General features: G+C 40.0%; 3 protein-coding genes across 4 annotated transcripts in view; all 3 read left to right on the top strand.

Moving 5' to 3' along the window:
• The first annotated feature begins 647 nt into the window (after positions 1 to 647).
• On the top strand, positions 648 to 12,048 carry lgalslb (lectin, galactoside-binding-like b). The gene is made up of 5 exons (XM_084075693.1): positions 648 to 917; positions 1,484 to 1,567; positions 1,668 to 1,756; positions 3,079 to 3,265; positions 5,604 to 12,048. Exons 1-5 carry the CDS (start codon positions 885 to 887, stop codon positions 5,745 to 5,747), a joined length of 537 nt encoding a protein of 178 aa, XP_083931819.1. The 5' UTR covers positions 648 to 884; the 3' UTR covers positions 5,748 to 12,048.
• A 941-nt stretch (positions 12,049 to 12,989) lies between these two features.
• LOC311058209 (uncharacterized protein) lies at positions 12,990 to 17,344 on the top strand. The gene is made up of 2 exons (XM_084075573.1): positions 12,990 to 13,360; positions 14,205 to 17,344. The coding sequence occupies exons 1-2, from the start codon at positions 13,066 to 13,068 to the stop codon at positions 15,170 to 15,172; spliced, it is 1,263 nt and encodes a 420-aa protein (XP_083931699.1). The 5' UTR covers positions 12,990 to 13,065; the 3' UTR covers positions 15,173 to 17,344.
• A 1,932-nt stretch (positions 17,345 to 19,276) lies between these two features.
• abch1 (ATP-binding cassette, sub-family H, member 1) overlaps positions 19,277 to 27,852 on the top strand; it is a gene marked incomplete at its 5' end in the record, with an annotated part of 42,574 nt that continues 33,998 nt past the window's right edge. Inside the window, 2 exons of one of the 2 annotated variants that reach the window (XM_084075362.1) lie at positions 19,277 to 19,348; positions 27,413 to 27,558. In XM_084075362.1, the coding sequence (XP_083931488.1) occupies positions 19,277 to 19,348; positions 27,413 to 27,558 (218 nt within the window). Of the gene's footprint in view, positions 19,349 to 22,186; positions 22,617 to 27,412; positions 27,559 to 27,852 lie in introns of those variants that run through there. The other variant, XM_084075363.1, reaches the window with a different exon arrangement.

Genomic DNA, 27,852 nt, shown 5'->3' with positions numbered 1-27,852 from the left:
TGTGTGTGTGTGTGTGTGTGTGTGTGTGTGTGTGTGTGTGTGTGTGTGTGTGTGTGTGTGTGTGTGTGTGTGTGTGTGTGTGTGTGTGTGTGTGTGTGTGTGTGTGTGTGTGTATATCTATATATCTATATATATATATCATCTGTATGTAGCCTAAGATAATACACACACACACACACACACACACACACACACACACACACACACACACACACACACACACACACACACACAGGGTGGGGGTGGACGAGATTTCCTCTTGCTTAAAACTGTCTGTCTGGATGGAAATAATTGTCACTTTTATTACTATTAATGCCCATGGGCCATGACTTGGGTTAACCATTCACTTAGTGAAGTATTCACTTAAAGGTAGGGTAAGTGATTTACTTTGGTTAAAATAAGTGTTAAATAGCTCTATATTCTGATAGTACTCATTGATGCTAGAGTGTTTGTTCAGTAAAAGGAGTCTCCATGTCTCAGAGTATGTTCAGTTGACCACCTGCTGAATCGTTTTAAAATTGTTGAGTCAAGCTGGACTATGATGCCCCCCCGCAGAAATCAAGCTTTAACGGACACAGCAGAGCTTTGCCTTATTGGATGAAGGGGGTGAGTAAGATGTGTCTGATTAGGCAGCTCCAACAGACGGGGATTAAGCTTTTTAGCACTTTAATTATTATGAGCATACGTTACGTCAGGCAGCAACACACGGGAGAGGCACGCTCCGGTGGGTGATTCCACTTGCCGCCTGTCTGTGTACATGTGAACGTGGAAGAGCGGAGCGGAGCCCCCTGTCACAGACTCAGTGCCACGACGCTGACACATTCCACGGCAGGAGTCAGGACAGCCCCGTCTGATAAGCATCCTATGGTATTCTAGTGTTCAAGATGGCGGTGCAGGCAGCGGAAAGGGACGGAATAGTGAGTATTTTATGTATTGGAACAAAGCCGCTGGGTTTTAAATGCATTTCTTATAGCAATGTGTTTTGCGCGTAAATGGTTTCGCGATGGATTCTTCGATCCGTTACATTTGCAAAATGTTGCGCGCAAGGCTTGTTGTAAATGTGAGACAGCAGACAGGACGCGGTCCCGTTTCATCTGGGCGAGATGGATTCAATAGCTATGTTTCTGGTGGAATATATATATTATACACTAATGCCGATCAGTAGATGCTGTGCGTGTGCGTTTTTACACGTGGAGCCACTGCACGAAACGGTCTGGTTTGAACCTGCTAGGATAATTTATCATTTCATTTATTCAGAACATGAGCGGGTGTTCTGCCAATCTACTGTATCTAAAGCCCACCCATTCTATTCATTGTACCACACGTGAGGCCAGGCCACAATGTTTTATGAACAAATACAGAATCTTATGTGGTTCTCTACGTTTTGTGATGTTATTATTATCTACGATAGACGGACCAGGTCGTTATATTTGATTAAACAAATTACGTTCATTCATGTCCATTTTTCTAACTGGTTTTGAAGAATGTCCAAGATGACAACCTCAACGACTCCCTCGGCCCAGCTGGCCTTATCTCACCTGACAAGGAGGATATTTCGCGTCTCCTGGTAAGAATTGAATAAAGATGTATTATTCAGTATTTAGCACAGCTTGATTTATGTTTTTAAACCGGCCTGTGCATCATGGCCCAATTTTGCATTCCGCCAGACGGTGCCATTCAGCGGACGCATCCGTGGAGGCATGCGGCCAGGGAAGAAGATCATTGTCATGGGCATTGTTGACCTGGAGCCCACCAGGTAGGCATACATACATAGGCCTTTCACAGCATCAAACTGCCTTTATGACCTGTGGCTAATAAAGTAGACTCACACAGCCTTTTTAATTTGTACAAATGATGCTAAATTAGTCTATTGTGCCTTCTGATTTTATGAATAATTATGTACAGTATAAGCCAGGGCCATTGTACTATAGAAGCTCTATTGTAGAAGAGCCCCTAGGCAGAGTTCAACAACATCTGCTGCAGCTGGAACTGGAGGACAGACTGAGCAAAGCAATGCGTGGGCGTTGAGGAAGAATGGTGGCTTTTTTGCATAAGCAGGGCGTTCCCTCTTGCCAACAGCCCAAAAGGACCCAGTCAACTAGGCTTGTTTTGGGTGTGTCCTGGGCCCTGACCACCCTACATGGAAACTTTTGTGTCCAACTTGGAAGAAACCTCCCCCATGACCTCATCAACTGAACTCATAGTTCTCTCACTATTCCAACTGTCAGTGCTGTCCCAAATGTCCAGTTGCCTGGAACCTTTTCCCACATTTGTTTCTATTATTAAAATATATTTAACCCATTAAGACCTGAGGCTGATTCTACAAATGCCTTCTAAATCCTAACAGTTTTCTGAAAAACTTACGTTGTAACTTGCTACATCAGTGCTGCTCAAACTTTTTCATGTCAAGGACCCCCAGAATTATATGTATTTGGCCACGGACCCCCATCTCAAAATATTTTGTTCTAATCTAGGGACACACAGAAGCAAAGATTTGAGTAAAACATTTATATATATTCAAAGATTTGCACACATTTTCTTCAAAAGTAGCAGATCTACAAGCTCATAGTGCGGCACAAAGTATATCTGCTATTTTCTTTTAAATCGTGACACACACTCATGTATATGTAGCTAAAATCTAAAATGACACAGATGGTTTCCTCATTTTAATGGTTTAAAATAATTATTGATCTATAAGCTGTGTGAAGATCAGCTTTTTTCAATATTGTCGTACAAGGAAGTATATATACAGTAGGGCTTAAGTAGTTAAGCAAAAGTTGCCTATACACGGATTATTCATAATTAACCAGCAATTGCTTTGCTCTTACACAGCACAAGGAGAATTATGTGTTTGACTTATCCTGGATTAGCTATTGCTCATTTCCCTATTAATGTTTCTCAGCAGGTGGGTCAGGACCCAAAAGTGGGTCACAAGTTGTTGTGGTTCAGATTCATAGGCAAAGATCATAGAAGAATATTGCCATTTTTTATTCTTGACTTTGTAGTTGATGTAAAACGCTGGTCACAGTGTGAAACCAGTTAAGCATGCCTCACTCATTTGGGTCCTTCTTCACTCAGCTTTGATGTCAGCCTGACGTGTGGCCGTGGCACGGAGAAGGAGGAGCCTCTGCATGACGTGGCACTGAAACTTACTGCACGATTTGCCGGTCGCCAGTTTCTGCGCAACGCTCGCATCTCAGGGAAATGGACACAGGAGGAAGCCTCCACCGATTACTTCCCCTTCATCCCTGATCAGCCCTTCAGGGTAAATCTGTCCTTTGTTATATGCTGCATTTATTTTAACATGTTATTTTCTGTGTTCCCATTTACATGTCAGGTATTTGTATCATTCTCTTATCCAAAATGTCAGTGAGTAACACATTTGGAGCACAATACCTTGGTCAGAAAGACATTCATATTACATGTTAGATTACACTTATGTTGTCATATTTCTCTGAAACTGTTCTTGTTTTACATGGGGGCAGATATACTAATAAAGTATAGCAGTACAGACAGCATGGTTGTTAATGGAAATGCTTTTTTAAATGCTGAGATGGATAGAAGGGATGCTGAAAGGGTGACCACATGGCACATTATAGGTTGGTTTTGCTTACAAGAGAGAGACCAAAAGTGCATGCCTTAATCACCACAGTGGACTATTTTCTGTACATTTCAAGCATTTAGCAAAGGCTTACTACAGAGTAAGTAGTAATTCATGGGCAATAACTATTGCGCAGGATATAATAGATGGCTGAGCACACTGGGGATTGAACCTCAGATTTATAGGATGGTCTCAACTATCCACGACAGCATTTTTCTTCATTCAAATGCACCCCAGAGCCACTTGTACTGAGTGTTAACATTAGCATATGCTTCTGTTTCTAGCTCACCAGCATTACACGCAACTAGTACTTTGTAGCACAAGGTTTCAGATCCATAGTGCCTGGACAATATTATGTGGCAAATGCTCCTACATCTCAGAAATATTGAATTGCAATATTGGCTAAGTGCAAGTCAAATAAATATGAGCCGTGCAAAGAAAGCTGTTCTTAACCACACCACATTTGTTTACTAACCATAATCTTATTTCTGCTCTACAAGACAACCATTTCATAACGAGCTGTAGGGTATCACCTGCTCGTGTTAGATAAGGTGTGTGTGTGTGTGTGTGTGTGTGTGTGTGTGTGTGTGTTTGTGTGTTTGTGTGTGTGGAGGGGGGGGGGGGGTGTTGGGGGCAACGGCATGTATGCCTGATGTGTAATTTGCATGACACCTGAGGGCATTTCTGCTCTGTGAAGTCATATTATGCTCTAATAATTCAGAGATGAAAGGAAGTATCTCTCAAGCTGGTTGACTATAAATATACTAGAGGGTTTCGTCCCGCAAAGGTATATCCTACAGTACATTTGAATTTGAGGCTTTTAATCTATACTATGTCACTATTTAAAAGGGTAATACATATATTTTTGTTGTCATCGCTTGACAATATGGTTATGTGTACAGACTGGAACATACATTACATTTTTGATCATTATTTTTCAAAAGTGGATATATGTACATACAGCATTCTTTTTCTTTTTAAGTGGATAGTACATATAACATTTTGCAAAAAAAATCTCCATGCGTTTTTCTCTGTCCTTTTTTCGCTTACGCCATAAAGCTGGACATGTCAAAACGTCTGTCAGTTGCCATTTTGGAAGGCAGCGTTTCTGACACTCAACACAAAAGATAAGCTGACGACTGACCCCCTGACACGTGTGTCAAATTCTTTGTGAAGGAAAGGAACAGAGGTTAAAGGATAAGAATAGAGTGAACAATAGTCTCCAAGCACAGTGATGGCTGAAAACCCGTTCTTAGCCATCACAAGCATGTACACACCTGTCCACCCACTCATGGCATGTATTGTACACACACACACACACACACACACACACACACACACACACACACACACACACACACACACACACACACACACACACACACACACCTTTTCAAAAGCTAGCTTTCTGTTAAAGTTTTATTGTTTGTGTGATTGTATCACAGACTTGGGGGTGGGGTGTTTTGAGAGATTAAGGCTGTGGTGGATTAAACCAAGTGCCTCTTAGATTCTGATCCATGTGGATAAACTGATGATGTGCTGTGGTTTGGAGTATGACGGTTCCCTTCTCTCACCACATGCAGATGCGTCCTCCTCTACATCGGTGTCCTGTCGCACATTTGACTTTAAAAGAAATTTATCTTACAATGAACACCAGAAGCGTAGGCAGAATACCCATTTAGGGTGGGCAAAATGTCGGGCGCACCAATAACATTCAGACAACATATGTTACAAATGCATGTGGCGTAACTGTTGGATGAAAGCTGTGGAAAAGAGGCAGGAAAATGTTGAATTTGAATTACATGCTTTTTTCGCTGGCCTGCTTTGCACTTAGAACTGTGTGCCCAAATATGGCTTACAAGTGGTGCCGGATGCTTATGAATTGTGAATGTGTTTATTCATTTAACTGCATCTCATATTAATTCTATTTGAATTGACAATATACATTAAACCTATGTCTCTACCCATCTTTGTCTCTCTCACACTCCCTCCCTCCTTCCAGATTGAGATCCACTGCGAGCACCAGAGGTTTCGAATATTTGTTGACGGACACCAGCTCTTTGACTTTTATCACAAAGTAAAATCTTTGGTGTCTATCGACACAATACGGATAAACGGAGGACTACACATTACCAAGCTTGGTTAACCCCTACATCCAGCTGCCGCCGTGGCTGTGTGTGTGAAAAAGAAGCAAGGACTTAACCACAGTTGGAACACACTCACACATAACATCATCATCATCAACATCCACTACCCATCACTCAACACTACGACAAAGAATCGTACAGTAGCAGTTCACATTAGGTCACCCGCTTTGACAAGTTTGAATAATTTTTCCCTCTTTCCCTCTTTTTTTTATTTCATACTCAATTCTATTATATAACCAGGGTCTGATTTATTTTCTTTCGTTTTCTTTTTTCTTGGGTCTTGACCTGATTCATTGTTGCAGCGCAAAACCTTGCTCTGTTGCTGGAAGTTTCTTGGTCTAGTTCCAGTTTTGTTGGACCAGGGAGCTCGCGATATAATAATAGCAGACTATTTTATTTTTTATCTAGGGTCCCTTGGGGATTTCTACTGAGACAGAGGATTACAGAGGAAACTATCTATTACAGCAGTAATAGATAGTTTAAGCCTGGGAAATACTTTTCAAATTGGAAAAAAATATTCCTCAAGATGGAGTATTTATCACTCAGTCAGTGTGAAACATAAAATCAACCATACTGTACAACATGCAACTACAGTATGTGCTCCAGAAAACCTTATAAATTAACTAAAGAAAAAAATATTTGATATTAAAACAATTGATGGAACCTGATAAAGCATAAACATTTTCCCATTACATAAAATATGTGGGTAGCTGTTCACTGTAACAGGCTCTACATTTTCCTTTAGATGTCTCTTAACTGCACCTGAGACAGGAAATGCATATGACTGCTCTTGGCTTGTAAAATATAAATTGTTAAAGACAGTGCAGTATTATGATTCAGGTGCTATTTTCCCCCTCTTCTCTATATGCTGGGGTATCACCATGTCTCCCAGCAGACCCCATGCATCTCGCATCCCTTGCTTGGGTTTGTAGTTGTCATAGTAACATGTTTCAGACTCCACAGCCTAAATACAATAATGGATTTGTGAAATCATGACAATGTAGCAGTCTTGTGGAGCATACTGTACTCTGTGTGCGTTCAAAGTCATTTGCAACCATTCCTGTAGCTAGTTAGGTGTTGTACACTGACTTAAGTAGAGATAATAAATAGAATGTACGATGCACGTTTTGAGAATTGTTTACATTGAGAGGGAGGGAAAGTGGAATAGTTAGCAAAAGGTCTGAATCCAAATTGTTTGTGGTGCAGAGTTTTTTAACAGGTTTGCCTACATTTGTGGTCATTACACATTCCATTTGAACCTAATCAGAACTGTACAGAAGATATGCTACTTATTCAAAAAAAGATGGTGATCTAGAGGTGTGCATAGTTGAGCTGTGTGGCTCATCATGTTTCATTTGGAGTGTTGTTTCTGGCCAAGTTTGTGGCCATCTTCAGCCTTGTCTGGTGGACAGAGTAAGATAACACAAACCAACAGACTCATTATAATAGTTTAGCAGATGGACAGCCTCGCTAAAATAGTTTCACAAACGCTTCATGGCTAACTAAAAAACACTTAGGGTTTCGAAAAGGTCGCTCTACTAGCTGTTGAGGCCCAGATGGTACTTTGAATTTACATTCATGTTTTCATGAAGTATTAGCAGACTCATAGTGATGCACAAATATATTATGTCTCAATATTTGGTTGCACAGCTATTTCTGTTGTAGTCCAGTCTCAGTCCTGTTATTCATGTGTACTGTATGTTCTTCGTGTCTACATAGCCATTCCACACGAATGTATCTATTCTAGACCAAGATGAGGTAGCAATTAGGGTAAACATTTTCAGATTTTGCAGAGGTTATAAATAATCATGTATCTAATAAGAGAATGTGATGTCATCCCATTGACATTCATAGTGAAAACCTCTCAAGATGGCGCCACCTGTCCATTGAACTCCAATTAACGGTTTCTCAAGCTGTACTGTATAGTACAGCCACCAAACTTTACCTAAATTGTTAAGGTGATCTATCTAAACTTTGGGCAGGTTTTCTATCTAGCTTATTGATGCACAGCATCAGCAGTTGCAGTCTCGTGTTCTAGGTTGAGTGTCTGTGATGTTTATATTTTACGTTCATGTGTGGCTTTAAATGTTTTAATTTTAATAGTAAAAGAAAAAGACAGTTAAATCAGACAATTTGGGTGCTGCTACAGCCAAATCTGGAGTGTTAATTTAGCTTGTGAGTGTAAAAAACTGATTTCTCAAAAATATAGTAGCAGTGAGTAACAATACTGAGTAGTGACCCCAGAACATGACTAAGCAAAACTGCCACCTCCAAAGGTCAGTCTCATGCCAACATCAGACACTGTCTCGTGTCTTCTGCCCACTTGAAAATCTCACGCTGGAACCTCAGAAGCTGGGCTCACTGAACAAAGCGCTGTAGCAGGAGGAGGGCTATTGTGACCCATCAAAGACCTCTGTTGTGTTCGGGGCAGGCTTGCTTATAGGTGCCCACTGCCTTTCCATTCACAGTCAATGCAAATGAAGACGCAAACAGTTGGGCTGAAACTATTGGCTCTATACTATAGAGCCAATAGTGTGACTCACTTACACAACAGATGTTTGATTGAATTCACGAAGCATCAAGAATTGTAATGGTGTTTGAAAAAGGGAGCAAATGATATGGTGCATGTTTAAGCCTGTTTATCTTCAGTGTTACACCAGAATTGCCTCAGTGCTGATCATAATGTGCTGGTGAAGGTTGCTCACCACTTGGTAGCTGCTGCAAATTTGGATTAAGCCATGTCTGTGGAGAGTCATTGGCTTTCCTATGGAGGTGCTTTGTCTGTGAACTTGACTCTGTAAGCTCCTCAGTGCTGAAAAGAACAGACGGACAACCACAGGGCAGTCTGTGACTGATGGGTGCTGTAACTCATGTTAACGAAGTTTGCCTTTGATATTTGAGCAAAATATTACAGAGAACCTTGCTTTTATCATCCTGGTACCGGCGCTAATAGTTCTCTACAATATTCACTGAGAAGGAGAAATAGGTTTTTGTCAAGCACAAGTTCACTTGTTACTGTTGACATATCAATATAGTGATCTTGACTGTTGGGGCTTGATGTCGTTTTTTTCTTGGCTGGTCAGTGGTCACACAGGGTCTTCCTAAACTAAAGAGTGCGCCTTTTTGCATGACTGGCACTTGTTTACTTAAAGTTTGAACACAAACGGAAAGGATGCCGTCGAGTTAGACCATTTGTGGACCAATGCAATCTGCAACAGCATTGTGGGTGCTATCTCTTGTGCTGCCGTTCTTACCATTAACAGTTGAACAACATACTTAAGTTTGTTGCCATTATATGATGTAACTCTATGCCAAGGGTTCACAAACATTTAAGGACCCCCAAATACAAGCTCTCACAATGTGTCGCTATTTTAAAAAATGCTTTAAAATGCTTTTACATTTTTTTTACAATAATGACATGCCCAAAATAGGGACTCCAGGTTGAAAGTGGTTAAACTGGCACAATAATCTTATGAATTGAATTTTAACTAAATCTTTCTATATTTTTTCTTTTGTATTTTCCTTGGGGCCCCCACTTTGAAAACCTGTACTCAATTCCCTCCATGTATCATTGGCACTTGGTAGTGGAAATTGTTTAACATTGACAATGATACAATTTCTGTGTCACATGTCATGAAGAATCGTGTTTTGGTTTCTGTTTGTGTGACATTTAAATTGCTGGCCGACAGTGGTTAATAGGTCAAACCATATAGTCTTGCTCTTGTGCTGTTGCTAGGAAGAATGGGGGAGGGAGATAACACATGACAACTTCCTGATTTCAAAGGCTTGTTCCAGAGAGGACCATGTGCAGGGTTCTCAAATGGAGAATGTAGAGAATTGTGTGTGCATCTGTGGTATATATTTTTCCATAGTGCACATAACTGTGCTGTAACGTACTTACACAGTATGGCATTTCTATGCACTATTTCTGGTAACTATTCAGTGTGGTACAGTTCAGCATCATGGAAGGGCAAAGCAATTTGGGGCTGGCTCAGTGAGACCATGTAATGTACAGCATATGAAGCATCTCCTTTATGTTAGTTGATGCTCAAGTGACTTAAAGGAATACTACTCTATTTTGCCTAATGTCCTTATCTGTAGGAGTTTTTATCTGTCAATGCTCACAGAGTGTATCACAGAGGCTGCCAATCTAATGGGTGGTTTATGCTTAGTTGTGTGACAGCATTGCACACTGAAAATAGATGATATACAAGCTCACAACACACGCACTACGTTGTAGATCTGTGATATTCGCTGCATGACACCAGTTTAAAATTTTAAGTCTAAATCCTCCTTAAAGCACCACAGATTGGCAGCAAAGAACCAAGCATTTGCTGTGAATTCTGGGTATTGTAGTCGAAAAGCTCCATGTTAAGAATCTGACCGAAAATCTATTGGTATTGCATGCATTCAAAAACGGTTTTACGTTGACCAATACGCTTATGGTGACAAATTGATTAAACAACCACAATGACAGTGGAGAATTATTTTAAGCAAATTATTTAGGTCTGCAATGGAAAGCAAGTATGATGAGACTGTGTCTTACCCATTGTAAGCCTAGTGCAGGTACAGTATGGCATTTGTGCAATGGAATACCTCTTCAGATGCAATAGATTTTTTGATTATGTAAAAACAGCCCCTGATCTTCCAATGATCCCATTTCCAGGACAGAGATTCTAAAATTCTGATGGATGGATGTACTTTCTTATTTAAACCTTTCTGAATGTTGTTAAATCCCCATTGTAAGTTGATATTTAAACAACCTGGGCGGTGAAATAGACATCTCTTCCTTCTCTGTTCATTTGGATACACTTCCTTCTTCCCACCTGTTGTGTTGGAAACACATCTTTTGCACTGGGGAATTAGAATTCTAGGGTCTGGACTGGAACAGTATTCTAAATATTTTTTTGTGTTGACCATTATGTTGTTCTTTGCTCATGACCTAGAACATTACATGACTCACTGGGCTTCCGACCGACTAGTGGGGAAAGACTGGTTCAAAGAGAAAGCCTAGGTCAATTTTGTTAACCTTGCCTTCATACTTTGGATGTACATATTTCTGAACACAGTTTTTACATGGGGTGGGTGGGGTGTAACAGAATTAAACAGAAAGCATTTAGTTATGCATGCGTTATGAAACTAAGCTACTACCTGGACATTTTGCAAAATCAAACAAACATTTTTGATTCATGCATGTGCTTTTCCCCTTTTTTAACAGCAATGTTTCTTTGTGGTTAGGTTTTATTTTCCTATACAGTATGTACAAATGTAATTACAGATTAGTAGCCTACTTACGGTACCACATTTGACTAATTAACCTGTGCAAATTATTTGAATATTGCTGCACTGACATAAGCATTAGGATGTGTAACGCCCAGGATTTGAACGCGGGTCTCCCGCGTGGAAAGCCACGTGGGAGACTAAAGACTGAAGGGATTTCCCTATAGCCTGGGGGAGATATTAGGCTTTTGGTCATCAGGCAGAGGCTCTGAGCCACTACTGCTACAGATGCACATAACAGGAATAGTAACATATAGGTACTTAAACCTATGTTGTTTTCTTTTTTGGCTAAATTAATATGTAAAAGTGCTTACTCGCACTGTTATTGCGGGTACACTATGATGTCTTTGGAAAGAAAACTATAAAGTGTCCTGTGTAGATGTACGCTGACCTCTTTGTAATTTTTATTGTATCACTATCATTTCTATTTATTAAGTTAAATAGTAGGACTGGGTATTGAAAAATGAGGAATCGTATTATTTAAACATTTTGGCATCGGCTTTGAGGCGAATGAATCAAACGTTAGAAAACACATGCAAATGTTTAGCTTCTTAAAAAGAGCTTTCAAAGTATCTTCTTTTTTATGGAGGAAGTTGGTTCTGCCATCTGTTTTTATCTTCAGTAAAACAGATGGCATGTGCAATTGGAAACGCATCTAACATTTACATAATGAGATATGCTTTCATTATGTTTTACAATGCCCAGCCTTTAAGTTACCAAGACCAGTAGCCCTATAATAGCCTCTCTTAAAAGACAGTGCCTCCTTTATTTTGGCCAACATTTCACTTGCCAAATTTAACTACTGTTTTTTATTGTACTGTATTTTTTTTCAGTTTATGAATTGACTTTGATATGAATAATCCATGGTTTTGACCTAGGTAAACCACTTTTAAGTGTTTCTGATTAAGTAATGTTGAGGTTCCCATTTGGTTGGTGTAAATGTGTCTCTTTTTTATTTTATTTCCTTTTTTTCCCTTCACAAGATATCTTTATTTTATTTCTTATTTTTAAATGTTTGATGGGAATTAATTTTCAAATCTCCACACATCACCAGATGTACTGTAGTTGATCCACAAGGGCTCCAGTTCTGTTACTTTGACATTGTTTATAGTGTCATTGACTGTGCACTAATGTGATGTTTAAATGAAGGCAGTCCATTCTACGATTGTGTTATCGCTAATAAAACATTTTCCTCCTTGTGCTTTTGTAAAAATGGCTACTTTGCAGACCAATAAACTTCTCATCTTGGAATAGGTTTGTGTTCAATGCCATTCCTTCTGAAAATCCTGTGAATGCCAAGCCCTTGGCATGAAAGCAAAGCATGCTCTTACATCAACAAACATTAAGAGGCCAGGTCATTTGTAGAGAGGACAATGGGCAAATCAAATTATTCAAGTTGACTTTAATTATTTTAAGGTATCAACAAAATAGAATATAAATTGATGACTTGGTAATACATGCTTCCTCCTGGCATTTTTTATTGTCCACTTTATAAATCATTATGGTGCTTGTGGTAATACAAAATAAATAAAAACACCTGCTTCGCTTTCTCAATAAAGAAGATGCTTTTGCAGTGTATGCCTGCAGTAGGCTAAATTTCATTCAGGTGTACAAAGCCTTTGGATTTCCTGTGATAAAGGCAGATTTTAATGAATTGTCATCCTAATCTTCAAACCAGTCAACCAGTGAACTCAGTGGTGTACGAAGGAGGATTAAATAACTAATGATCACAATGTTTTCAAATAGTTTGGGGGGGGGGTCCAAAGATCGGAACAGAATGATCAGTTGATGTGGCAATATATTTTTTTATTATTATTATTTCATAACTATTCTTGAGCAGTGGACATCCTATCCAGCAGGTGTCAGTGGTGTGAAAATGGTGGACGTCCAACGTGGGAAAAGGGAAATGCACTAAGGAAGGAATGTGAGAGAGAGGAGCTCTGTGGTTGTGTACAGTGACAATATGGAGCAAACAACCAATAACTTATTCATATATTCATCCAAACTGTTGCTCCTAAACGGAAATCTGGAATATAAATGCTGAACCATTTACAACTTAAAGTAAAGCGAGAAGCACCTTCTTGGGAGCAACCAGGGAAGAAAGATCATCTGTGTGTGTGTGAGTGTGTGTCTAGTTTAGCTTTCAGAATGTGTGAGATCCAGCTGCTCAGAGCGCTCGTCACTGAACGACTGGCCGTGGCTGCTGATGAGATCTTCGGGCTGGTAGAACAAACCATCGCGGAGTTCCGAGATGAAGTTCTTCGGTCGAAGAGTGAGATCATAGAGTTACGAGAGGAACTGAATTCACTGAAAACTGATATGTGCACAGCAGGTCTGTATTTACTTACATATATTATGTCAATATCTGTCTAGATTTTACGTATATCGGTATATGCCTACTGTATCTATCATTTTATTATATGGTTGTGACGTTGAGGGGATGTATTCCCTTGTCGCAACACAGCTAACCCGAGGTAAGGTTAAATAGGGTGGCTAGCCCAAGGCTAATAATATGAGACCGTGACGTGTGCTGTGTCTAGTTAACTCAGTCTAGCATGACAGCAGGCAGCATCAGTAACAACCTAACTTAACTTCCTTATCTTTCCCTCCCCAGAACCACCTGTAGCCAATATATGTAGCCATACAGTGACACCCCCCTCAATTATATACATAGTACCCCAGCGTTACACGATCACATTTTCCTTCTACTGACTGTTTAGGGACAAAATGTCTGTAGGCCTAGTAGGCTACAATACAGTTCAAAGATTGAACCCATCCCTTCTCAACCCTTCCTAAGTGGCTGTGACCAGCAACAGTTATTTGTGTCAGATAAAGGGTTTTTGCAAGGCATACCTGGGTAAGATAGCAGCACATTTAGAATGGCACAAAGGGAGGAAAATATATAATCGTAATCAAACATAAAAACTGCCTATGATAAGAGGTAGAAACATAGTGAAAAAGCAACAAGACAGAAGCCTTATGTATACTTTGTGCCGCCCAAAATCACAGATTTTCAACTAAAAAAGCAACGACAAGCTAGTTGAATATCTGCTATTTTTGTCAACCAACACAATCCCACGACAAAGTTTAAATTGGGGTTAAAGGTGACAAGATTAGGAACAGGTCTGGAATAGGTACTTGGGATTGAAATAATGCCAATTTCTATCTATTATCAGAGCCAAACCAAGACCACAGCACAGATGGCCTGTTTCCACTTCAAAACAAGGGCAAACATCACCAACGTCAATCGCAGATCAAAGAGGAAGCAATGGAAGTCATCACCCCAAGACTGGAGGATGAGGCATCACATGGCATGAATAGTCCTCATGACCAAACAGAAGTAACTGCTTACAATCAGGCGCCATCTTCAGACTGTCCCGTCATCGCACTTATTAACAAAGAAGACGATAATTGGAATCCCTGCTTGGAAGAGCATCAGGTGGTAAGAGATCACATACCCCAAGAACGGATCAAAGAGGAAGTAAAGGAAGTCATGATCCCAAGAATTGAGGATGAGGCATACCCTAGCGTGAAAAGTCATTATGACCAGTCAGTAGTAACTGCTGACAATCAGGCCCTCTTTTCAGAGTATTCCAGCACTGCACTTGGATCTCAGCTGGTTTCGAGTCCACTGCATCAAAGTCGAGCTGGCTCTTATCAAGCTGACCGTGCTGTTCCAGCCTCCTTTGAATATCTTATATCCGCCAAGGTGTCCGTGGATACCATTTGCGACGTGTGCGGAAAGCGGTGTGGGTCCAAAAACGGTTTGACTGAACATCTACAAACACACCCAGAAGTCAAGTTCTGCCATGTGTGCTGTGCTTGTTTTAAGAAGGACATTGACCTCATAAGACACATGGAGGGGAATCATGAGGGGGAGAAACCGTTCAAGTGCCACGACTGTGGCAAGGCATTTCTGCGTATAGACAACTTGGTAATGCACGTACGGATTCACACAGGAGAAAAGCCCTTTGGGTGTCCTTTCTGTGGGAAATCATTTGCTCAAAGCTCATATCTTTCCATACATAAGAGAATCCACACTGGCGAAAAGCCATATTGTTGTAGGGTGTGTGGCAAAAGTTATAGCAAAAGCGCGTCTGCAAATAATTGTTTGCGAGAGCACAGATGTAAAAATGGCATGTAGCTGGAGGTATTGTTGTACAAGATTGCTTTATACTATAGGCTGAGTGGCTATATTAATATTATTTCTATTTTGAATTGTAATATTTGTATTTCTCTGCTCGTTGTACCTGTACCTACCTTAGCGAATCATCAAGGACACTGACTCACCACCCCAGCCACAATCTGTTCATGCCGTTACTGTGACCACTTCTGTATCAAGAGCCATACCATCAGCCATTCCACCTGGCTAGCATCAGAATGTTGAACAAGTGCTGAGCAACGCCTGTTACCAAGAGGTCCTGGTAACAGGCCGCCACACAGGATTACCTTTCTGTATGCATAGACTGTAGGGGCGCTCTGCTGATGCTGTACTGGAACCGCCACCACATTGACATGCCAGATAAATGCTGCTACATTATGTCTCACCTGCACATGAGACTATGCTATTTTTACAGCCTCATACCATATCCACCATACCTACTACCAATGATGGGAGCTTGTACAAAAATGAATTTCACCCAATGTTTTGTGCCTGTAAACCAATGATGTTGAGTTGAAAAGTATATTGATCGATCGATATCTGTCCATCCATCCTATATACAGTACAGTACGTACACAAAAGGATATGTATAGTAGTAAAAGACAAGTAGCGAGGGTAATGCTTTGGTGAGACTACAAGTCAAGTTCATTGCCACATGACATGCTTACAGGTGTAAAAGAGTGGGTGATTTTCTTTTTTTCCCCCCATGCAAGCTCATGAATTGCAATTACAGAATAGATCATAAGAGTAGAGGGAAAAAGGAAAATGTCAAATAAAGCATCAATTATTCATAAGGTGTGTACTTAATAAAAGCAGAGTGCCCCAGTCTCTCATGCAAGTAGCAGCAGGTACAGCAAAAAGTATATATATATATATACACACACACACCTTGGCTGTGTCCACAGAAAAACAGTAGCCTATTTTAACACTGTACATTTTTGGAAAATAAATCTTACCTCTATGATCATTATTTACGATGAAGTGGGACTGTGGCACTCCCTCTTTAAGTATTTCTAATTGCTATTTTGCCAAAGCAGATGCCACACTAGTCGCCATGTCCACGAGTAGTCAGCCTGTAGACACATGTGCGCCTTTGAGCTGTTAGATCTGAACCTATGATATTACAAGTTGGCCTACTTGGTTGTAAGTAGCTAGATGAGCAATTAGAATGTTCCCATTTTAAAATCTGTATGTTCTATAAAACATTCTGTTTGTAGTGGTTCAACACCCCAATAAAGAGGAAACTGGTGAAATGTCAGAATAGTCTAAAAAGGATAATCTGCCAACAATTAGAGAGCATGAAACACACTTCAAATGGGCAATTGTGTTAAAGTAATGTCAATTCATTTTTTTATCTGTCTAATTAAGATCCCAAACGAGTAGTTTCTACTTCAGTAAATGCCGTAGCCCCTAAAGCCGCCATGATGTTCCAGGATACTAAGATATTAAAAAACTAAAATTGTTTTAATTATGTATATATATTTATTTTTTATTTTTTCAGCCACTGACTCATCCCCCCTCCTCACACCACAAAGTGACTTGGGCAGTCCTTTGTGCCCATCTATGTTTTATTTGTGCCAGTAGCCATCAGGCTCCACAAACAAGCTTGACCCCCATATGAGAGCTTAAGACCTGTACCGTCTGTTCTGTTCTCTTGGATTACTGACTCCTGCTTTGACTCTGGCACTGTCTGTTCTTTTGGATAACAATACTGACTCTCTGGCGCACTTGTACATGGATGTATTCAGAACCTTGAGAGGTGCATGTTGAGGATGACTGATTTAATAGACTCATTCATTGTTGATAGGCTAGATAATGTTTATTCATATTCACAGTTGATATACTTACAGTGTGTATTACCCAGCGAATCACTGTCGAAGCCTGTTGACTGTTTGCACTCCGTCGTTCACATGCACGCACACAAAATCAATGCAAAGATTAATAATTACAAAAGAATCAGTAAAAGTAATTAAATAAAAACTGAGTTTTTAGGAGAGACTGCCAATCTTATCTCAAGACTTATCTCAAGACCCTGATGGCAAAGGCTTGATCGAGGTTTCACCTTGAATACAATATTATTATTTCATTTTACGTTTTATCTGTTTCATGTTCCCAGCTTGTTATATACTATGAAATAAAGTTTCTGTATCTGCACTTCAGTTTTATTTCTCCATCAATCTTTATAGTGGGAAAATTGGCAATATTGTAAATTGCGGTTCAAGAACAATCATCCTGTATGGAGGCAGAGGGTAGCACCTTGCACCCGGTTATCAAAACTGCTGGTTGAGTAACCACCTTTGATACCCTCTGGTTAGAGAGGTTCACGCTCTCCAATAAAGTACTTCATTTGAAGTACTTAATCTGTATGTGGTCTGCAAGAACATAAATCAAATTCACCTTCGGTAGGGCTAGGAGGGAAAGACAGAGTAAAAACTCCTGTTCGAAAGAGGGGGGACAGCACAGGCATGATGACTGAACATGTGCAATCTGAATCTGATTGCTACAGGTTAATTTATACTTTATGTCACTTACTAAAAATTAGTGATTTTCAGCGAGTGACATTTGTCATGCGACAAAGTACATATAAATGTGTGTGTGTGTGTAGGCGATTGAGCTCATTTGGGCAAAATGTTATATTCATAACAAGTAATAGCTATTTATATATTATGTAAAATTATTATGTTACTCTATGAATAATGTACATTATCCTGTGCCCCCATCTAGTGGTTGCCATGGAAAATACAGCTATTGCAGCATCAAACCATATAATTTCTGACAATACCACCTGCAAGCATGTAGGCCTATTTCTATCTAACATGTTAAAGGCAAAGAAGTTGGAATTGGACAGTAAGACAGACAGACAGACAGACAGACGGACATACTGACTGATAAAGTATAAATGTGTCTATGTCCCTATTATTTGTCACTCCTAACGATGAGACCTCCACTCATATAGTTTTGTGAAGCTTTTAAAGAGCAGGGCATGGGAGAAAGCATGCATCTAGGCTATTCCTAATCACATCCAATTATTATTTCTGCTTCATCTAGCCATATTTTACTATTCTGCTGCGTTTTCAGAAGTTTTTCTTTTCTTTTTTTCTTTTTCCTCAAGATGAATTAACCTAATGCATCCATTCTTAATGACCCGACGTCTAATGTAGCCTATCGCACTGGATGACTGATTGTGTCTGTCATGGGATAAGGAAATGTAACCGCACAGCACAAGACCAGCAGACACATGCTTGAATGAAGTGAGGATGAACTAAAGAAGGACAGCTATACACCCAGATATTCACTGGGTGGACGCAGCCCCTAGTTGGCCCCTGAGTCTCAACCTTTTCAGGCCGTGATGACCCCCCCAAATAATCATATTTGAAGTTTTCGAACTGAGGATCCCCATGACAAGCACTTGGGATTTATAGGAGTTGAGGCATCAATTTAGTTTGACTTGGTTCCACAGATGAATATTGTGAAAGTAGGCCTAGCAGATCTGCAAGCTCACCACGCCTCCTAACAGGAGCCGTTTGAGCTTGTAGATCTGCTATTTTCGAAAATGTTGCCTCTTTCTTATATTATTTGACAAACATTATGGGCCAATGTTTGACCCGTTTTTATAGTATAGTTTATTGATTCCTACTTTTGATGCAGTAATGGTCTTTTTCTTTTCTTCCCCCCCCCCCCTTTTTAGGTATTAAAAAGGTTTTAAAAATCCTTAAAATTGTCACTTCACTGTCATCTGGGCCTGGGGACCCCCCTGGGGGTCCCGACCCACAGGTTGAGAACCACTGAGTTAGCAGACCGTTGGACCTACAGCCACAGGTTTAAACCATAGCCATAGTCTATGCTATACTATTAATAGGCACATCACATGTTTTGGCTTGTGGATTTAGGCTATAGCTAGGCTAGGCAATGTGAGAATAGGGAATAGTAATCCCCACAGACTGAATGCGTTATCTAGGCAGGGCAGCACCATACTATGTCAATGTAATGTAGAGATTGACCGAGTTCAGTGGCCATTAAGTGCGCATCTTCCATCACTGCACCGAGCGCGCAGCGTCAGACGGTCGCCCCGTCCCCTCCGCAGCCATGGCCGCGGACGCAGCAGTTGGTCATGATGCGACTACAGAACCTCTGGAAAGCACGGAGATGGAGGAACGGGTAAGAGCAAAAAGGATGCTTCTAGGGTAGTGATGTATATTTTGATGGGCTGAACGATGCTGCTGCTGCAGCAAACGACGGGGATGGAGGCCGGGTAGTGCACGAGGGATGCAGCAAGCCTATGGAGAAGAAAGTCAGAAATTCGGTCATTTATCATTTCGCTATCATGGGGAAAGCAAGCTGAAATTCAGGCATAGTTTTTCGTCGAGACAGATAGGCTATCACAGATGTAAAGATTTTTCCGCAAGAGCGCGCGCATTTAGCCGCGCACGCACTGCAGCGTTTGATGAACTGCATCAATCATTGAAAAGGAGAAGTGTTTGAGCTTCGTTGCGCGTATACCGAACATAGCAGATCTACAAGCTCACGCAATGCAAACGCGACGTTGTGAGCTTGTAGATCTGCTCAGCGCGACACGGCGCGCAACCATCTGGTTGTCAAGCAAATAGGGTGTTTGTTATTCATGACAGCTGTTCAGTGGCGGTAGCACGGTGATCATTGGCATAGAATCTAGATTATAAATAGCTCACAACTGTTTCACTGCTGGTACAATCTCACTTTCCTCTCTTGCTGAGTCGATTTTCTAGATCACTGTGTTTTCCAAACAGTGGGTCGGGACCCATGTGTCGTCGCGGACTCATTTTTATGGGTTACGAGTAGCCTAAATATGCCTTTATGTTTTGTTTCCTACATTTATTTCAAAAACATTTTTTTTATCCAAAAAATGCTAACTTTTTTCATGAATTGAAAAATGATTTTTCAAAAGAATTTCATGAATACAAAATGAAATTCAATTCAAACAATCAATGAAATTCCATGAAAAAAACAATGTTTAAGAAGTTAGTTATAAAAGTTTGGGAAGCACTGTTCTAGTCTAGATTGTGAGCGGCCCTCGTACCAGCGGTCACCAGTGACGCATGTTGTCAACTTGGCAGGCGGTCAGTAGACACTGTCATCGGAGCAGACTTGCTCGGTTTACCTCATGGTTTACCTGTCAAGCGAGCGTTTAGCATGTCAAGCAGCGCAAAGGACTGAAATGTATGTCAAGTCGGATGAGTGTAACTTCCGGTCCTTGATTTCAAAATAAAAGTTGTGTTGATGATTAAAGGAGCACTTCAGCCATTTTCAACCTTTTCTTCATGAAGGCTAATTGGTCTCCCTCACGTCTCACTAATGCTCATTAATAGATGGCACAGGCACTAGACTAGACTATAAGACTACTCACTCTGTGTCTCATTGGTGCGCTGGACAGTTCAGAAACCTACCTACCAGTGTAGGCAGGTTTGGTCATTTCATTTGAATTTTTAAGGCAAGAACAATGGCTTTTATTCCAGATTGCTTTCCAGGAAGAGAAAGGCTGTAGTTTCTATAAACAGGGAATCCCCACAGATGATGGTGCTTTTAATTGGTGATAGCCTACTGTGCTTTTGATTGTTGTCAATAAAGTATCAAGATCAAATATCTATGATGTTACTGGTGGGCAAGTTTCTGTACCGTCTACAGCCCACCAATAAGACACAGAGTGAGTAGACTGAAACTGGTGTCATCTTACATTGAGCATTAGTGAGGATCAATTATACAAATATATAGTTGGAAATGGGTGAAGTGCTCCTTTTAATGTTACAAGTTTGTATAACTTATCTCTGTGTGTGTGTTCAAATTGGGCTCTATAAGTCCATAAATGTGTTTCAATATACTACAGGCTGCTACACCATAGACTGTATGTGCTACACCAATCACAGGTCACCTCACGCTGCTATATGCATACAGCCATCGTGTGATGTGATCAACCTTAGCACTCAAATTAATTTGTATTAAGGAATGTCAGGTAACAGTTGTCTCATAAGTAGCCTACAAGTTTGATTTTTTTTTAAATAATTTTATAATTAGAACTTTATATTTGGTGTAAATATATAAATAAATATGCGCCATCACAAATAGGGCAAATCATTATTCAAAGCTTTACAGCTTTAAAATGTGCACTACAGTGTCTACCTATTTCAAAGTAGCCTATACATTTTCATGGAATGTAGATAGAATGAGGTGTGTAAATGTATTAGCTGTTTCAACAAAGTTTGTGAAAATAACTATGAACACATTTTGTTCCATAACACTGTTCAGCCATTGCAAATAGACATTAAAGCAATTTGCACCCAGACTTAAAGTGGCTGCTGTGGGTGCTCAACTAGATCTAGAAGAAAAATAAGTCTCTACTCATTTGGGTCCAATGTGCAATTTTGTACTCAGCAAATTTTCTTGACTGAATTAATATTAAAATGTTGTGTCCTGTTAGCAGAGGTAAAACTACAGCGGCTCTGCATGAGAACCATACAACACATAATAACACCGAACTTCAAGGGGGAAATAAATAAAGAATAAAATATGGAGACAGGAGACACAGAGCTTTCTCAAACACAGCTTCTAAAGGAACTAGCTGCCCTCACCTAGCAGTGAGGCTTTTTATTGAACAGACACCACACCCAAATCAGCTCTATAATACACGCCCACTCACAGGTGGCATCGTTCAATCAATCAGTGTAAATAATCAAATCATACATCAACATAAAGAAACAGTCATCATTAAGTTTGCCTCTTAATAAAACAAATAATTACAAATGAGAGCATAACTCAACATGTCCAATACCTTTCCCCTCTACAACACTGTTATTAATGATAATCATGTAAAAAATATTGTCTCTGTTAATTTTATTTTGAAATCCACGGAAAGGAAGTCACATGCTTATGCTCGTCAGGCTTGACACTTGTGTTTTGTGGTTATTTTTAACTCTATGTTTATTTCAGCTGGTTTGACAGAGCTTTCATTGTTTACAACCTTGCGAGAGTAGATGTAGGCGTATATGCCAGGCGCATTCTTCTGTTTTTTCCCAAATTATTGTATCTTTACGCTGGGCATATTCGGCACGGTGTTGTTGCTATAGTTGCGAGGTAAGAAGACTATCATATAATGTGACATGTATGAAGCTTAGCAGAACAGATGCAGAGGCAGAAGGAGGCGTGTCGGTTTTGCAGAAACAGACAGGTGCATTATATCAACGGTATGCAGAGAATCGATCCCTTCACATTGCGCGTCCGAATTAATGCCTAGCAGGACTGAACCTGTTCTACCACTTCATTCACAACTGCGCGGGTTCAATTGTATCTGTCAGCCGATGGTCAGGTTAGTTCTTTCCCTTTAGACCCACGAGTAGTCCTACACAGGAACGACTCTCCATCCCTCACACTCTTCTCCACCAAATTGCCTTTGCAGGTAAGTTTTAGTCAGTCTCAAGTTATTCCCAGGGCTATGGTTGTCTCTCTCTATCTCCAGTGGTGGAGAAAGTAGGCTACTAATTTTTTTTGTTTTGCTTAAGTAGAAGTATGAATACTGCAATGTAGAAGTAGGCCTACTCTGTTACAAGTCCGGAATTCAAACTTTACTCGAGTAAAAGTACAAAAGTATTGGTATCAAAATGGACTTAAGTACCAAAAGTAGAAAGCATTCATTATGCAGAATGGTCCATTTCACAAGTTTTCAAATGTATACAAATCTTTTGAAAATAGCAGATCTACAAGCTCACAATGCAATTTGTGAGCATTTGCTATTTTCAAATGGCCGAAATGTATGTAGGGCTGAAGTGGTTAATGTATGTTTTGTAATAATAATCGAAATCTACAAAGTAACTAGTAACTAAAGTCTTCAAATAATTGCAGTGGAGTAAAAGTACAATATTTGCCTTTGAGATGTAGGCTAGTGGAATGGATGTAGTAATGCTGAAAATTGAAAATAGAACTCCAGTAAAGTAAAAAATACCTCAAAATGTACTTTTACTTGAGTAAATGTACTTAGTTACTTTACACCACTGTCTATCTCTCTGTCTGTATATTTAAGCCATGTCAGATCTCCCAGATCTGACATCTGGCATGACTGATGACTAATAGCCTTGGATCACAAGACGGTCATCTATGACATGCAGTCTTGTATCAAGGCTAGACCAATGACCATCTTGTGATCCAAGGCTAGGAGCATTCTTTTTTGAAGGATTATCTGAACTGATTATATAGCCTATCTGTCACTCAAAAGAAGTTTATGGCTGGACGCAGAGCAGAGGTTGGATAGCCTGCCTGAAAGCCACACTTGAGTAAGAGTAGAGATATCTCACCAGAAAATTACTCTGGTAAAGTATAGGCTGATATTACCTGTACTAAAATATCACAAGTTATCATTTGATATTAAATATACTTAGTTTTTTACAGTTTTGATGACACTCTGCCTCAAATCTTAGTGCAAATTTGAGACTTTTAGATCATTTCAGCATTTCATAAAAATTCATAGAGTACAGTATTTCTTAGATATGGATATGGGTGATGATTGTTGCATTTGCTGCCGACTTCTTCCTTGGTAGAAATAACACTCTGACCAGGCTGAATAACTTACACACAAAAGAGATTGGGCCCGATTCACTAAGCTGGTCGTAAATATCAGTGTAAATAACGTGTAAATAAAGTGACTAAAGGATGGTGTATTTTCTCAGCAAAAAACGACGTGCAATTCACAAAGGGGTGTGTAAATCCCTGATATGTGCGGATCACAGTTGTTCCTCATTTTTGCCTGAAGGTCAGAGGCGCGTTCATATGGAAGATCCTTAGCATTGCTCCACGCCCCATTTAAAACCATAAAGCTGGTATAGGTGTAAACAACGTAGTGAATCGGGGCCAAATTGTTGTTTTTCATTGGCTTTGAATGGCAATGTAGCAAGTACTTTCAGGAGGAAATGTATTGTAGTAAAAAGTAAATGTCTACAGTACATTTTACTCAAGTAGGCTAAAGTACAAATCCACAAAAGGTAACAAAGTCACAGTACTACCTCAGGCTGGACAATACATTACTATTGAGACTTATGTCTAAAATGAATATGTGATTGTTTATCCTCCTTTTGCAGACATACATTTTTTTTTCTTTCGAATAGCTTAGACATATTCACACACATTGTAGCGGAGCAGATAAGTGCTACGATCTTTCAATTTATGATAAAAGCGTGAAAATTGGCATGAGCAGTCTCCATGGGTCACTTGACAAGAAAATTGTCCGAGGCAGTTGTCATTTCAAGATGGCGGCCATTTTTCAAGATGGCCGACACCTTAGTGGGCAGTTAAGTGATATGATGGTTTATTTGGTGATACAAGCATGAAAATTGGCATGAGCAGTCTCTGTGGGTCACTTGACAATAGGCCACCCACAGCTACTTGAAATTCCAAGATGGCGGCCATTTTTCAAGATGGCCAACACTTTAGTGGAGCAATTAAGTTATATAATGGTTTATTTGGTGATACAAGCATGAAAATTGGCATGAGCAGTCTCTGTGGGTCACTTGAGAATAGGCCACCCACAGCTACTTGCAATTCCAAGATGGCAGCCATTTGTCAAGATGGCCAACACTTTAGTGGAGCAATTAAGTTATATAATGTTTTTTTTGGTGATAAAGGCATTAAAATTGGCATGAGCAGTCTCTAAGGGTTGCTTGACAAGAAAACACTCACATCCACTTGAAATTTCTGTTTTCAAGATGGCCGCCCCCTGGATCCTCAAAAGTTACATTTTCTCATAGAAATGTATGTTTTTTTTTCATTAAGGACAATTAGACGATTATTGTTATTATGCTAAAGAACAACTTTTAACACATTACAATACAGTTGCGTTGATTTGTTGATCATAGATAAATTAGATAAGAGTGAATATCCGCACTACCAGGGCACACTGGTGATATATCACTGCTGTTAAACTCAGAGTGGGGTTCAATGTCAGATAATTGAAAGTTAGTACCCCAAATGCTGTCTAATTTACCCCAAAACAATTAGATAGCCGCACCTGAATTGACAGGTTGTGCCAGCGCGGGAGAGCCGAGCCAAGGTTAATGGGGTTTTAGTTAACCGGATGGTGTACAGATCGCACAGGATTTAAATGGCATTGGATGAACGATCGGACTAAGTGTAGGGTTAAGGCACAAACTTAGTTGTATCCCATACATCAAAGTGCTTGGTAAAAGGTGGTAAAAGGATAAACCCTCTGCCTCTGCCTATGCTGCAGACATGGCAGAAGCCATCATAACAGTTGAGAAAACTAACTGGGACAGATGTTTCATTTGTCAGCAGGTCACCAAGGAAAAACTCATTCAGCCGAGTTTATTCAACAGAGAGCACGATCGTACTGGTTATGATCAGTTTAGTTCCTTAGTATAGTTTGTCATGGTTTCGTGGCTACTGCCATTCAGTATTAGCCATTGCTCAATTATAATTTTGGAGCACTGTCCGTTCAGCACCACAACTGTGCTAATCAGCACCACAACTGTGCTCATTTATTAGTCATATTTTTTGTTTCCCCATTTCTTAGTATTTATTTGACACATGTAATGGCTGTTAGTTAAACCATAAAAAATAAATAATAAATCCTCCCTTGTGACTGTTACCTTGTCGTGGTAAGGGAGCTTGTGTACCTCAGTGAACCCTGAGAGCTATGCCAGTGGGAGGCAACTCCTGACAGGTTTTACCAAACTGGACAGGTCGTGGGCGAGGAGTCAGACAAAACACAGTCAAACAACCTCTCTTGACAGAGCTTTTTGAGGAACCCAATACATTTCTATGAGAAAGGGTATCATTTAAAGATCCACATGGCGGGCGGCAGTCATCTTGAAATTTCAAGTGGTGGTTGTGGGGTTTCTTGTCAAATGACCTTTTGAGACGGCTCATGGCAATTTTCATGCTTGTATCACCAACTAAATGATTTCTTAAGCTTAACTGCTCCACTAAGGTGGTGGCCATCTTGAAAAATGGCCGCCATCTTGAAATTTCAAGTAGCAGTGGGTGCCTTATTGTCAAGTGACCCACAGAGACTGCTCATGCCAATTTTCATGCTTGTATCACCAAATGAACCATTATATAATTTAATTTCTCCACTAAAGTGTTGGCCATCTTGAAAAATGGCCGCCATGTTGAAATGTCAAGTAGCTGTGGGTGGCCTATTGTCAAGTGACCCACAGAGACTATTCATGCCAATTTTCATGCTTGTATCACCAAATAAACCATCATATCACTTAACTGCCCACTAAGGTGTCGGCCATCTTGAAAAATGGCCGCCATCTTGAAATGACAACTGCCTCTGACAATTTTCTTGTCAAGTGACCCATGGAGACTGCTCATGCCAATTTTCACGCTTTTATCATAAACTGAAAGATTCTGCCAATAAAAAGCATTTAGCCGCTCCACTATTGGTGATGAGTTTGTTTTAGTTATAATATAATGTGGCATGATAATGTAGGCTGTAGGGCCAAAGGCCAGACAAAGATTACTTGAAGCTTTCCCTCAAATCTCCCACTTGGGAAATAAAAGACGCTGGATTAAAAGAGAGGGAGGCGGAGAGCAGAGAACAGGGAAGCCTGTGGAAGGAGCCTGAGATTAGAGATTACAGGTCAATGGGTTATTTTACGACCCAGATTCCTTCCTTTCTGGTGAACATAATGTAAAAACCTTTAGAGGGTAAATGATTGCGGACACGCCATTGACACCTGTGACAAATCATATCCAGTTATAGTTTCCCTTCATAGTGGCCACTGGTGACTACTTTAATGTGTTGCTTCAACTACACACATCAATGCATTTTTAGGCCACTACACCTGTGTTGAACACCTGAGCTTTACAGCGTATTCATGTGAAATGAACTTATTATATTAAAGTTAGATGCACACAACACAACACAACACAATATTGTAGCTGTGTAGATAGAATTATCCACCAATGCTTCTACATTAACATTATTATGTTATTAAGAAGAGTGTGATGTAATACACCCAGTAGAACAACTGTATTTAATGATTATTTCCTATTCCTAACAGATTCCTGAAGATTACTAAAGCCTTGTATTTACAATAACATATTTTTATTCCAATTAAAAGACGTAAGTCTTTCAGGTTTTTGCAGGGTTTGCCAACAATACTCAATTGTGGCAAAGGCCTTGTTTATCATTTATGATCATCGTGTACAAAAATAATATTTCTCCTCTGTCTGTTGAAGGGGGACATGAAGACAGATTTGGAGGCTCCGCCTGTTCCGTCCCCTGGACTGGAGGGTTCGGCGATCCGGTGCCGAGATGTGTGCCGGTCATACGGTAAACTGAAGGTCATCAGCAACCTCAACTTGACCGTGCCACAGGGCCACATGTGAGTGGGTCACAATAACTCATTGATAACTCGTCATTCTTTGATTGTGAGATGGTATTATTATTTGTTTTGCTACTTTTTCTAACTTTACTCCTTAGGGATTTGTTTGACATCTCTGTGTTGTTTGTGTCTGTCTGTCTGTCTTGCTGTATTTTGTAATATATTACCATTAACATTTATAGACGACCCTATCTCAAGGTTCAACAGTGTTTAATTGTCTTATACAATACAGCTGGTAGCAACATTGCCAGACAGTAGCTGAGTGAGCAGTCCATTATTGGGGTGACTGGGGTC

The sequence above is a fragment of the Gymnoscopelus microlampas genome, assembly GCF_963454915.1.
Source record: "Gymnoscopelus microlampas genome assembly, chromosome: 13".
NCBI classification, from domain to species: domain Eukaryota; kingdom Metazoa; phylum Chordata; class Actinopteri; order Myctophiformes; family Myctophidae; genus Gymnoscopelus; species Gymnoscopelus microlampas.
This window is presented reverse-complemented; position numbering and strand designations above follow the sequence as displayed.